The sequence below is a fragment of the Fistularia commersonii genome, chromosome 2 (assembly GCF_037954325.1).
Source record: "Fistularia commersonii isolate RoL2024-O1a breed Wild chromosome 2, RoL_Fcom_v1.0, whole genome shotgun sequence".
In the NCBI taxonomy this organism is placed as follows: domain Eukaryota; kingdom Metazoa; phylum Chordata; class Actinopteri; order Syngnathiformes; family Fistulariidae; genus Fistularia; species Fistularia commersonii.
Window position 1 is genome coordinate 19,938,066 of NC_141285.1, and position 13,575 is coordinate 19,951,640.

General features: G+C 39.0%; 1 protein-coding gene across 1 annotated transcript in view; it reads right to left on the reverse strand.

Moving 5' to 3' along the window:
* Nucleotides 1-13,575, reverse strand: part of ryr2b (ryanodine receptor 2b (cardiac)) — an 81,442-nt gene that overhangs the window by 19,119 nt on the left and 48,748 nt on the right. Inside the window, exons 68-80 of the mRNA XM_086171952.1 lie at nt 13,131-13,451; nt 12,823-13,060; nt 12,362-12,449; nt 12,158-12,244; nt 11,922-12,080; nt 7,653-7,715; nt 5,766-5,858; nt 5,159-5,271; nt 4,548-4,644; nt 2,992-3,122; nt 1,962-2,013; nt 1,193-1,246; nt 949-1,048 (exon numbers count right to left, since the gene is read on the reverse strand). Of these exons, the coding sequence (XP_086028078.1) occupies nt 949-1,048; nt 1,193-1,246; nt 1,962-2,013; nt 2,992-3,122; nt 4,548-4,644; nt 5,159-5,271; nt 5,766-5,858; nt 7,653-7,715; nt 11,922-12,080; nt 12,158-12,244; nt 12,362-12,449; nt 12,823-13,060; nt 13,131-13,451 (1,596 nt within the window). The remainder of the gene's footprint in view (nt 1-948; nt 1,049-1,192; nt 1,247-1,961; nt 2,014-2,991; nt 3,123-4,547; nt 4,645-5,158; nt 5,272-5,765; nt 5,859-7,652; nt 7,716-11,921; nt 12,081-12,157; nt 12,245-12,361; nt 12,450-12,822; nt 13,061-13,130; nt 13,452-13,575) is intronic.

Consider the following 13,575-nt stretch of genomic DNA (forward strand, 5'->3'; position numbering starts at 1 on the left):
ACTGAGGAAAAAACTGGCATTTTTATTATTATTTCAAACAGAATTACCCATGTAAGCTTAAAGGTTATTCAGACTCGAGATATGAATAAAAGACACTGAGGAAAATAATGGGCTCTTCAAAGTATGTCAGCAGTGTCATCCAGTGAGCGCAGAACGCAGACTCCATTCGACACATAATACATGCAGACGTCTATTAGCTCCTTTTGAATGCTCTTTTTGAACTTTGTCGGGTTGGCAGGCTGATATTACTGTTTTGGGGTATCTTTAGTGATTCATTCTGTCTGTCAGAAGTTGGTAGCATTTCTAAAAATGCCTTTTTATGGAACTGTGTTCAGCATTGGCATTTCTTTCGTTAACCGGCAAGTTTTTTTACCATTTGTGACAAGATGCTCACAGATAGTTGTCATGTTAGTAACGTGTACTGTCAGGAAGAGGCTTTCAGACAACTGTTGGGGTGGGCATCATCTGCCAACTGAGCAGAATTGTCATGTTTTAGACAAGCTTTTAGGTTCATGACATTTTTAAGCAAATGTGACACAAAGAAATCACTCAGGAAAATACAATCTTTTAACAGCAAATTACTCAAGCTCTTAAAACGTGGCAAGTGCAGACATTAAATATGAAGGTTACTGTTCCCTGATATGCACTCCAATTTTGCTACAGTACATGAAAAAAAAAATATCCTGCAGCATATCCATAAATGCAATGACAACCAATAATGTAATCTTGATGATTAGCCTTTGAAAAAAAAAACATTACAGTTTTATTCCCCTACATATAGAGACTAAAAACCATTCACTCACTCATTTACACACCTGGGCAATTTAAGTTTCCATTAAACCTACTGCATATTTTTGGATTGTGGGAGGAAACCCGGGGAGAACATAGAGACCCCACACAGAAAAGACTCCAGTCGCCCAAAAATCTCTAAATCAAGACCTTGCTGACCTTTACTAGCGCTGATGGTTTGCAGGACCATCTCAGAAGCTCCACGATGGTGCAGCCGGGCTTGCTGGTACAGCAGCTTCTGTTTGTCCATCTCCTTTTCCTAGGCCACAAAAAAAAGACATAATATGTCCAGCTGATATATTCAAACTTTATTGTTCGAGGTTATCGTTAATTCTATCTAAAATAACATTAAGACTTTAGAAAGAAAGTGGGAGGAAGAAAAACAGGAACCTGTCGGAGTTACCTCAAAGCTTTCCACCTCCTGTTGATCACCGTCTTCCTCCTCTCTGTGGCAACTCTGGTAGTCAAGAGGATATTGATAAAAAAAAAAAAAATATGATAGAAACATAAGAATATACCCTTAACGGACTTGTTCCATGGATACCGTGCTTGACAAATATTTAAAAAATATAAACATTGCAATTATAAAACATGTAATGCAGTCAAACTTTGATTTTAAAGCCAAAAAATGGCTAATGATACAAAAAAATCATACAAAATTGGTACAAAACAAATACGTTGCAGTGCATTAAGGAGTGAATATATACAGGGCTGTCTCAGAAAATTAGAATATTGTGATAAAGTTCTTAATATTCTGTTATGCAATTTAAAAAAAAAAAAAAACTTTTTCATGATATTCTAATATTTTGAGATAGGATATTTAAGTTTTCTTGGGATGTAAGCAATAATCAGCAATATTAAAACAATAAAAGGATTGCAATATTTCAGTTGATTTGTAATGAATCCGGTATGACATTTTTCTTTTTGTTATTGCATTACAGAAGATAAAGAACTTTATCACAATATTCAAATTTTCTGAGTCAGTCCTGTATATATATATATATGTCGAGAGACCAACACATACTCATATAAATACGTATTTATATTTATATACTGCTATGACTTTTAAAGATGTGTGACTTTTGCATACTAACATTTAGCACTTTGTACTTAGTGTTTATATTTCACACATTTATTTCACACCAGAGGCTCCATTGAGGACAATGCTGTACCTTGGCCATTATGTCAACATAGGACTCATAGAGGCAGTCATTTCCAAGATCACTGTGAAAAGGCAAACAGGTAAGATAAATATGAGCATATGGATACAAAAAAAAAAGCATTTGCAGGTGCAACACTCTGCACGTAACGCTGAAACAAACAAGAGATAATCCAAGGATCAAGGTTATTATATTCTGAAAAAAATCAATTAAAAAAGGCTTTTGTCCCTTATTCTTCCATTTTTAATAAAGGCTGGGGGATCTGCAGTGCAGCAGAACAATTTAACAGAAAAATCTTCCAACAGGGATTGACGACTTTCATCCAGCACGTTCATATGATGGACGTCTTCCCACATTAGAGCGCCACCAACCTTAACGTCTATACACTGACAGTCTGATGGCTCCGCTCCCCCTGGAGGGAGTGTGTGAAGTGCTTTCATTAAACAGTATCTGCAAGAACACTATTTATGTGACAGCATTTTTTTCATTGGAATCAATGGACCGTGTTGCACATAAACACAAACAAACACTGCGGGAGTCCTCAGAGGATAGATATTTAAGAATGTTTGATAGAGAGTTTGGGAAGGGGACTAAATAGGAAAAAAAAAAAAAGATTTGGATGAGATATTTGTAATATTGTTCATTATTAATACCAGTTATCCTGGATTTGCCTCCATTGGGCAAGAAGCAGGGGTCAACCGCAGGACCGCACACGACCATTCACACTCATTCATGTCTGTGTCTCCATTTATTTTAGGACAGTGGAAAGCCCGTAAGAAAACCAATAGGGGGTGAACATGCAAATTCCACACAGAAAAACCTCCTATCGGAGTCTAACCAGCAACTTTCTCATAGATAACCTCTGTGCCAGACCTCTGCAGGTGGCACGATAATGTATCACATTAGTCATAATATCACCACGTCTCTGTTGAATTAAAATTAAAATCTGTATCTTATCTATGTAGGCATAGAACGGATTTCAGGAGTTGGACGACAAAGGCAAAAGCTTTTTAACGGATGCACCCTTTGATAATGAACTCACCGCCTTTCTGTCTGTGCGCTCTGGCTGAAGAGCGCGATGAGTTGCAGGAGGGGATCAATTGGTTTGGCACCTTCTCTCTCATCCTCTTCTTTTAGTGCGTTGCCTCGGCACAGCTCCAACCCCTCGCTCATCTGTCATTGCAACCGGGACGTTACGCGTAGGTTTTCCCCAACAATGTGATACATGTACACATTACACCTTTGCTAATTAAAACCAATAAAATGATCACATCTAATTAATTTTAATCCTGTCTTCTGTATGATAAGATATGACCTTGATATCTCTCATAACAGGCTCGTCCCTCATGACTTCAAGAATGAAGTTCGGAGACGCTGGATAAATCCCTCATCTGCCTTATGTACTCTCAGTTCTCTGCCCGATGCAATTCCAGCCTTAACAGATCCAACAGTGGACATCATTTCCCCACAGTCTATCAGCAGTATTTTCCCATTGAAAGGTAGGGGCCGATGAAATAATGCTGTTTGCAGACTATGGCTGGGCACTTCACGTCAGATTGGGAAATTTTCACCGACCCCACTCCCGTATGTGCTTTTCATCCAACCACACATGCTTCAGAACCTTCTGGGAGGCAGAGGATGACCCGAAGATGAGACCATTTCAAGAAGATAATGCGACGGCCGTCCTGGAGCAGTGCTGCTAGAACAACCTAATCTTAATCTCAAAGACAAAGGAGGTCAACGGGGTCCACCGGTGACACGGCGGTAGACACTGTAGAGCCTCTGATAAATTGCACTTGATATCCATAAGTATCTGATGTGGGTCGGCTCTATTGCTGTTAAAATAAGCCAAAGAGTACCATCATGATCTCAGATGCAAAAAAAAAAAAAAAAGGTATGTAGCGGGTGAGCCGTGTGTTGCTGGCAAGACTACAGCAGCAGCACATACACTTTTGACTCCGGAGAAGTCCTTGAGTTTTTCCTTATATTCCTCACTACCGTCCTTATTTATGGATGTTTCCAGCCCGAGTATGTCTATTGACAGTACTTCAAGAACAAAAAAGACAATAAACACTGTGAACTATGAACCTGCACGTACTGCGGATGGATTTCACCAGAGGAGAAAACTTTTCATTTTGAATCACATTCATTTAATCTATTGCGAGGTAAAGTTTTCAAAACAAAAAAAAAATATTTTAAGGCTTGATCAATAGGTTATCAGAAGTCCAGTCTTCTCCACTTGGTGAATATTGATACAATATATCACATACAGTGCCTATCAAGTATTCACCCACTTGGAGGTTTTACCCTTTTTTTTACCCTCTATCGAATTAGACCATTAACTTAAAAAGAGGGTGATTAATTATGCAAACAATTATATTTCTTTATATATTTTTATTTCATTGACATTATTGTGTAGAAATTTTTGTGTTAAAACAGCAAAATTTTATTGACCATGATTGATTTATGAAAGCACTAAAAGGGTAAAACATCCAAGAAGGTTAATATTTATGATAGGCTCTGTATATTCTAGGGTTGAAAATCAGGTTTGTGAGGCAACACTGATATTTTGAATGCGTCTGACAAATGGGAACTCACAGCCAAATCCTCCACAAGCTTCTCTTCAAAACCGTGGTCCGCCACTGATATCCAGGTTTTATTGTAGCCTTGGAGGAACAGGTTGACAGCTTTGTGCCTGCGGTCGGAGAGCCAACAAAAGACTGGCATTTATCTCATTTGCATGACAAAAATTTCGCAGATAAATATGCGAAATGTAAACTGAAAAAGAGGTTCCGTGAAGGCTGTCAATACAAAGTTAAGGATTCTATTATGGCAAGATGATAGATGCCTCTTAATGGTGTCTAATGACACATCCGAAAGAAAATTCTCTTAATTTCACCTGTCTATGTACGTTTTACCATTTCCATTCCTTTCACATTAACTGCTGTCAGTTTGTCAGCAAACTCTCTGAAGCCAGTTAACCACCACTTTGAAATAAATCTAGTTATTATTCCTCATTTCTTTTCATCCTTCTGCTGAAGCTTTGCTGCTCAGCTTGAAATGCATGATACCACTGCTATTCACCGTCCAAGCTGAATACAGTAAATATGAAAAAGCGCCAGATGAATATTTCCATTACAAAACCGATATTCTATGCATTTGACTAGCAAGCAGTTGGAGCATAATTATTATAGATATAAGTTTTGTACCTGGGTAGGTTATACAGGGGAGCCATCCTGAGGCAGGCCACAACGGCTTGTTTCCTCTGCTTGGACAGGACTTTGCACCAACCGGGTTTCTTATTTCGTTGTGGGTGTTCCACCTGAATCCGACAAAAAAATTTAAAACACGCTATCCGGTAATGAGAAAAAGGGATTTGGGGGGACCCGGTATTTCAGAGTATCTGTTCTATGTGTTTTATCCTGCATATATAATGCTATAACATGCTTCTAGAGATATAACTTTGAATATTAGATGCTCGAAACAAAATGTAATAAGACCATGTTTCTAATGTCATTAGCCGACAATTGAAAAGAATGGGGTTTTGCAATATGACTATATTAAATAAAATATCATAAAGAGGAGTGTTCTAATTGCAGCAAGTTCCCATTAAGAAGAGCAATTTAGAGTCTCCAATGACCCTCCTGCATGTTTTTGGACCATGGGAGGAAATCGGAGAACCCGAGAGAAACCCACGCAGACACGAGGAAAACCCGCAAACTCCACACAGAAAGGCCCCCGATTAGAAATAGTTAAATCAAATAAAACATGTTGCTGAATGAAAGTCAAAAATATCATGGCATTTTTAAAGCTCACCTGATCCAAGTGATAAAGGACTCGGCCGATCTCCACAATTTTGCTGACGGTTTTCTCCTCATCCGTCACGGACCGAAGCGGAGACTGATCGTCCTGCCAGAAGCACATAGATGCGTCAAGAGAAGAGACAAGGAATGACCAGCCTTTTCTTATACTGAGAAGATAAGACTGGGACAGTGTTGGGCCAAGATCTGTGAATAAAAACTGTCTTATGTGTTAATATGTATATTTTGTCCTTTACTAACAAATAAATGAACATGGACAGGCTGAATATTCTATGAATATTATATTCTCACCGTATCTTTGGTATGCCATATTTAATTTTTTATTGACAAGCTGATTTTATAGGTTTTTATATCATTCTTCAATGTAATGTATCATGATTTGTTGCAAAGATAATTATACACATATATATATATATATATATATATATATATATATACACAGGACTGTCTCTGAAAAGTAGAATATTATGATAAAGTTCTTTTTCATGATATTCTAATTGAGATAGGATTTTTGAGTTTTCTTAAGATGTAAGCCATAATCAGCAATATTACAATAATAAAAGGCTTAATAATAAAAGGCTCATTCTGGCTGAATCCAGAATGTATGACTTTTATGTTTTTGTAATTGCATTACAGAAGACAAAGAACTTTATCACAATATTTTAATTTTCTGAGATAGTCCTGTTTATATCTATATCTATATATCTATATATCTATATATATGTATATACATATACATATATATATATGAAGTCATTGTTATTGCTACCAAGCCTGAAGATGCTGCAAAAACCTGGAACCATGATTTAAATTCTGAGTTGGTGCTCCAAACATGCTGCAAGCAGTGTCAGACAATTTGAAGGGGGTCCATTAAAAATGCAGAGCTGCTTTATTTATTTAGCATTATTGCATGTTCAATACAAAAGTAGATAAGGACAAGATAATTTGTTTTTTAGCATTTTCTCTATAGCAGCCCAAATACGTCCTCCTCATCACACAAAATAAATACAAATTTCTAAAGACATCGAATTTCTGACAAGATCGGTGGTATTTAACCTATGTGTTGCCCTCAACTGAGGTTTTCCTCCCAATAAGCACATTTGTGATTCAACGACACATTGACGATGTAATCAAAACGCCTCAAAGATGCTTGTTTGGGATCGGCTGAGCACTGGCCCGTAATCCCTGACACATCATCCGAGTACACTTTACAGATTTGAATTACATCATTGTGTCGTTGTCCCTTGCAACATATGTGCTTACAGAGCAGAAACAGCAGGGTTTCTGCCCGTGAACTGATGCAACTCGCTGAGTCCAAGCATCAGCGAACTGCATTATTATTTGCCACAGTTTCATTTTGTGCTCTTTGCTCCTGTATATACAGACACGCTGTCTCGCCTCTGTTTCTCTGTCTGTGTTGTGCAGCACAGAGTTGAGACGATTGCTAACGTGAAAATTCAATCAGAGTGTTTCTTTTTGTCAACTCCAATAAAAGATCCAACTGAATCAGTTGAAAAGCAAATGCAACAGAGGACTAACCCGAGTGTTTGAAAGCAAATATAATATTTGTCTCCTTTTTTAATGAGAATTTTGAGGTAACCTGTGTCACCAATGCACCCTTTGGAGATATCATAAATAAATATAGAATATTTCTGTTTTTATACAAAATAAAAACAGATGTATGCATTGATATACAGCAAAATCTGGAAATGACAAAAATTTACATTTTTTATATATATTATATATATACATATACACACACATATACATATAATATATGTATACATGTACATATACATATACGTATACATATACATTTACATATGCATATGCACAAACACACACACACACATATATATATATATATAATTGTTAGCATTACCTGACCTTGAAGATGTAACAAGTAATTGGCCACACGGTCCCGAATCTCATCTTCTGTGTTTTTCTGAAGTGTAAATGAAAAATTTTAATTAAATAAAAAAAGACCGTACACTCACGCGCTTTTGTGCTTGCAATGGCTACCCGACAAATATTATTATTCAGCTATGGTTCACAAAATGCAGCCTCAGGGAGGCACGGGTCGATGTCTCCCTGAGCCAGTCCAAAGCTCGGATAAAACCAGAGGGTTGCGTCAGGAAGGACATCCAGACTTTTGCCAAAACCAAACATGCGAAACAGTCATAATAACCAGATCAAACTGGATCGGTCAAGGCCCGGGTTAACAAAAACCACCATTGGTACCGATGACCTACAGGGAACCAATGGAAACTGGGCTATTGTAGGTCAAAGAAGAAAAGGAGAAAGGTGTATCCGGAAGCAGGGAGAGAAGAAGAGGAAAGGCAAGAGTGTGGGACTGAGAGTAGGGACTTTGAATATTGAGTACTTGGTGTGTCATCTGGAATGAAAGTAGATAAGGAGACTTGGTGGTGGAATGAGGAAGTGCAGGAGTTTATACAGAGAAAGCGGTTAGCAAAGAAGAAATGGGACACTGAGAGGACGGAAGAGAACAGACAGGAAAACAGTGAGATACAACGTAAGGTAAAGATAGAGGTAGCAAAGGCAAAACAAAGTGCGTACGATGACTTGTATGTTCCGTTGGACAGTAAGGAGGGAGAGAATGATATATACAGTTTGGCAAAACAGAGAGATAAAGATGGAAAGGATGTATAACAGGTGCGGGTGATTAAGGATTGAGAGGGAAATGTATTGACAGATGCTAGAAGAGTAATGGGAAGATGGAAAGAGTATTTTGAAGAGCTGATGAATGTGGAAAATGAAAGAGAAGAAAGGGTAGAAGAGGTGACGATTGTAGACCACAAAGTAGCAAAGATTCATAAAAGTGAAGTGAGGAATGCACTGAAGAGGATGCAGAGTGGAAAGGCAGTTGGTCCTGATGATATACCTGTGGAGGTATGGAAGTGTCTAGAAGAGGATGCAGTAGAGGTTCTGACTAGATTATTCAACAGGATTTTAGGGAGTGTGGCGATGCCTGAGGAATGGAGACGAAGTTAGATGGTGCCCATTTTTAAGAATAAGGGGGATGTGCAGAATTGTGGCAACTATAGAGGGACAAAGTTGATGAGCCATACAAGTGCATGCAGTATTTGCTTTGAGAATGCGAATAGAGAAGTACAGAGAAGGCAAGTGGGAGCTGCACTGTGTTTTTGTAGGCCTGGGAAAAGCATATGACAGGGTGCCTTGAGGGGAACTCTGGTATTGTATGAGGAAATCTGGAGTGCCAGAAAAGTATGTAAGACTGGTGCAGGACATGTATGCTAGCTGTGAGACAGCTGTGCAGTGTGCTGTAGGAGTAACAGAGAAGTTCAAGGTGGAGGTGGGACACCATCAGGGATCAGCTCTGAGCCCCTTCTTGTTTGCAGTGGTGGTGGACAGGCTGACAGATGAGGTTAGACAGGAATCTCCATGGACCATGATGTTTGCAGATGACATTGTGATCTGTAGTGAGAGCAGACAGTAGGTTGAGGAAAATCTACAGAGGTGCAGGTATGCGCTGGAAAGGAGAGGAATGAAGGTCGCAGCAAGATAGAGTATATATGTGTGAATGAGAGGAAGCGGGGTGGAACGGTGAGGCCACAGGAAGTGGAGATCAAGAAGTTGGAGGATTTCAGGTACTTGGGGTCAACAGTCCAGAGCAACAGAGTGTGTGGAAAGGATGTGAAGAGACAGGTTCAAGCAGGTTGGAATGGGTGGAGAAAAGTGTCAGGGGTATTATGAAAGGAAAGTTGTACAAGACTGTGGTGAGACCAGAGATGCTGTATGGCCTAGAAACAGTTCCAATGACAAAAAGACAGGAGGCAGAGCGAGAGGTCACAGAGCTAAAGATACTAAGGTTCTCTTTGGGAGTGACCAGGATGGATAGGATCAGGAATGAGTCTAGAGAAGGTCAGAGAAGCCAGACTTAAACGGTTTGGTCGTGTATAGAGGAGCAATAGTGAATGTATTGGTAGACAGATGCTGGAACTGAAGCTGCCAGGCAGGAAGTCTCGAGGAAGACCAAAGAGAAGATTTATGGACATAGTGAAAGAGGATATGAAGGTAGCTGGTGTAAGAGAGGAGGATACAGAGAATAGGGTTATGAAGAAGGTTAATTCGCTGTGGCGACCTCTGAAGGGAAAAGCCGAAAGGAGAAGAAGAAGAAGAAGTAGCTATGGTTGAATAACTTCTTGTTTGGAGCACATCATAGGTGTGATAAAGGATGATGTTACTTTTAGGTTTAACAATATCATTTCTGCGGTGCCTGTTATTTGAAGACAGGAAGAGCATTGACATGTTGCACATCATTGTCCAGTGATAAAGATAAATACTGGCACTCACCAGCCCCAGTACAGCCACTCTCCTAATAAGTCTTCTATATGTCAAGAGGTGAAAGTGAATCATCACAATCAGGCCTCAGTCCCACATGAGAGGATGAAGAGGTTCTTCTGCCTAGAAATCAGTCATGTGGAAGGAACTGCACCAGGCGAGACCATTTAAGGTTGGGTATTTAATGAGTGGAAAAGTCGAATCAGGGATTCCAGGGAAGTATTCTCAGGAGCATCATACGCTCCCACCAAAACACACACTATACATGTAACACATTGTATACGTTGCCGAATATCTTACTTTCGGCTTTCAACAGAATTAGACTTGACATTGACCTGTGTGGATTCCAAGCAAGTAAGTAAGATACAGAAGTTTGTTTTTTTCCTTCTAATAGCAACTAACTATATCATCTTCTGAGGTATTGTTGACTGTTTGTAGATATATTAACATATACAACAGCTGATGTTTTGAGCTTTTCTTTTAATGTTTCAGGCCAGCAACAGCAAGCAGTAAATTATTTCTCGAGAGCTCACTTTTAAACCAGGCAAGATCCATTAGAGCAACACTTTTTAGAAATTGGCAGTTCTGAATTTTGTATTTTTGTCACATTGTCGGGCAAACCACAGCTCGTAATTATTTCTCAATAAATCCTGTAACCCAGGGCCTCACTTCAAGGGTTCTGCCAGATGCGAATGGGTTTACCTGAGAAAATGCTGAAGGATTTTGAGAACATATCAGTGCTGAGAGAGAGTCTCAATACCTACTACCATTGGTATTATTTCAAACATTTATATATGATTTTTTTAAGTTAGGAAGTGTAATTCAAGCAAATTTTCTCCTAAAAAATCTGAAATATATCATGATACAAATACAAGAGCGAGAAAATCAAAATTTGAAATTCGCGTGGTTAGCGCCGAGTGGGCTCCCACAACTCGAATACGCCGCTCACTGCTCTCACCTTGAAGAACGCCTTACAGCTTCCAGTATTCCACAGCCACTTCATGCGAGTAGTTCTTAAAGTAGACATATCTCAAACCCCACCCACCTATCCTGGACCAGTGGCGTCAGAGGCTTAAGGATGTAAACTGCATGGAACGCATAACAGCAAACTTACGACTTCAGACAGACCTATATCTTGACAAATGGGCACCCATTAAAAAATATTTGGAGAGTTGAAGATATTATCTCTATTTGACTGAGTTAGATGGTTTTTTTTTTCTTTTGTTTTGTTTTTTTGTTTTGGTGGTTTTTTTTTTCTTTCTTTTTTTTTCGTTTTTTTTTTTCGTTTTATTTTATTTTTCGCTTGCTAGTGAGGAAATAAGTGACCTATAAAGAATATTGTATAATGTGTATCTTGTTATGAGGTTTTGTAAGAATGTGTGTGACTCTGTTAAGGAACCTGTTCTAATAAATGTTCAAAAAAAAAAAAGTTGACATATCTCGTGTTGTGTTCCTAAATCTTGTGTGGCATTATTTCATATCTATCTCAACACTTTACAATGAGTTCACTAAGTTTATAATAACCGTGATTTTCTTTTTGATCTCCCTTACATTATAAATATCCTTCTTTTTCAATTTTTTTTTTAAAATATCCTTATTTTGTGATGTTATTTGTGGGCATTGAAACAAATTAATTTGTTTTCTGTTATTTTCAATTGGGAAATTAATTTAAGGTATGAAAAAAAATCAACATAAGAACCCACTTCTGGAACAAATTACATTCATATCTTAAGGGACCACTGTATTACTTAATTTCTTAATATAGCAATGAAGAGATAGAGTTTGAATTTGACCGTTACTGAAGGTACAGTCCGTACTTCTGACAAACCTGGGCAAAGCCGTGCTTGGCCAACATGATGAGGTTCTGGTCACATGGAAAACAAAACCGGAGTCCCAAGGGGAGCAGTCTCTTCACCGAGGCCACGATGAGAGAGGTGTGTGTGGAATAACGATCACCCTTCTTCTTCAACCTCCTCTCGGACACCAACTGAGAATTTTAAAGCATTAAGCTACTTCTTTTCACAATTGCTTAACTTATTTTTCGGTCATTTGTAGATGACTGACCTCGGACATTTGGGTACTGTTGACCAAGAAAGCCAAGTTGTTGATCTCATTTTGGACAACGTAGTTCTGTTCTTCCCATTTGAAATTCTGTTGTGACAAACGGACAAGCAACATGGCTGGCTCCAAGTATAACAGGGTTTACAGGATGTGATATTCACTTTAATATTACTGACAAGAGAAAACAATATTGTGTGTCCTGCTCACATGAGATTTGGCCCAGAATATAAAGACCTCTGCCACCATGCTGAACAGCTGCTCAGCCGCAGGGTTCAACTCTGTCTGCCAGGTGGCTCTGACACAGATAGACCAAAATACATTATCATTATAGACTTCACAGCTGTGGATCTCAACAATAACCTGAATCAAAAAGTAGAATAACCGCCGAATGATATACCTCCATATTGGAAAAAAAAAAAAAGATACATTTTTAAAAAATTAGGCCTTGAGAACAAGATCAATCACAGTCTACCATTTCAAAAAGCAATGATAGCAAATCAGATGAGCAAATAGCTGCCGGTGAACCAGATGATACATCCTTCTGGTCAGGTGAAGTCAATATGACATAAATAAGAGATAGCAATATTTGTGATGTGGTTCAGTTTATTTTTGAAAATGGAAATGAAATAAATCTTGCCCACTTAACCATCTGGGCTTTGGTCTCTTACCGATTGCAATCCACAAATGGAATGAGGAGTGGATAGAAAGCGTAGAGGTCTCGCACCAGCACGCCGAACTTCTCCTGTATCTGCAGCTCAGCCTCGGATGTGTCGTAACCCTCCGCTTTCATCTTCTCCTCCTCAAGCAGAACATACTCTGCCCTCTTCCTTAACTTCTCCATCATCGGCAGGAAGTGGCTCTTTAACAGCACCGCTTCAGCTTTGCGTATAATTGGCTGACAAAAAACTGAAACCGTCGTTAATTTTTGAGATCGGCGGCATGAATGGAATAAAATATTTTTATGCGACTAAAATACCTGCCAAAGGTTTCATCCAGTCACCATGGTTGGCCCCTATGTGATTGCGGAGGATACACATGATGTGACCAAGCAGGTTACTGACATGCTGAGCATTAACAGCAGTGCAGTTCAGTCTGTCTTTTTCCCCATTGGGACCCCAACGCCACCAGTGAGACATGTAACTGCACAGCATCGGCAACGTGACCTCCGTCACGTGGATGTAGTTGGGCTGGTGCGCCGCAGCACCGGCATTGGCCAGCTCCTCAACTTCTCTTAAAGCCTGTTCCAGAGAAGGCAAAAGAGGGCACATGTCTTCAGCCCGATCGGGCATCCCCAACTCTAGAAAAGGGAAAACGTGGGGAAACAGTGAATTGTTAATTAGTCGTGTTTAATAAATATATAGTAACTGTAATGGAAAAAATAGTCTGGGGGAAATTATGCGTCTGTGTGAAACTGCTTATTA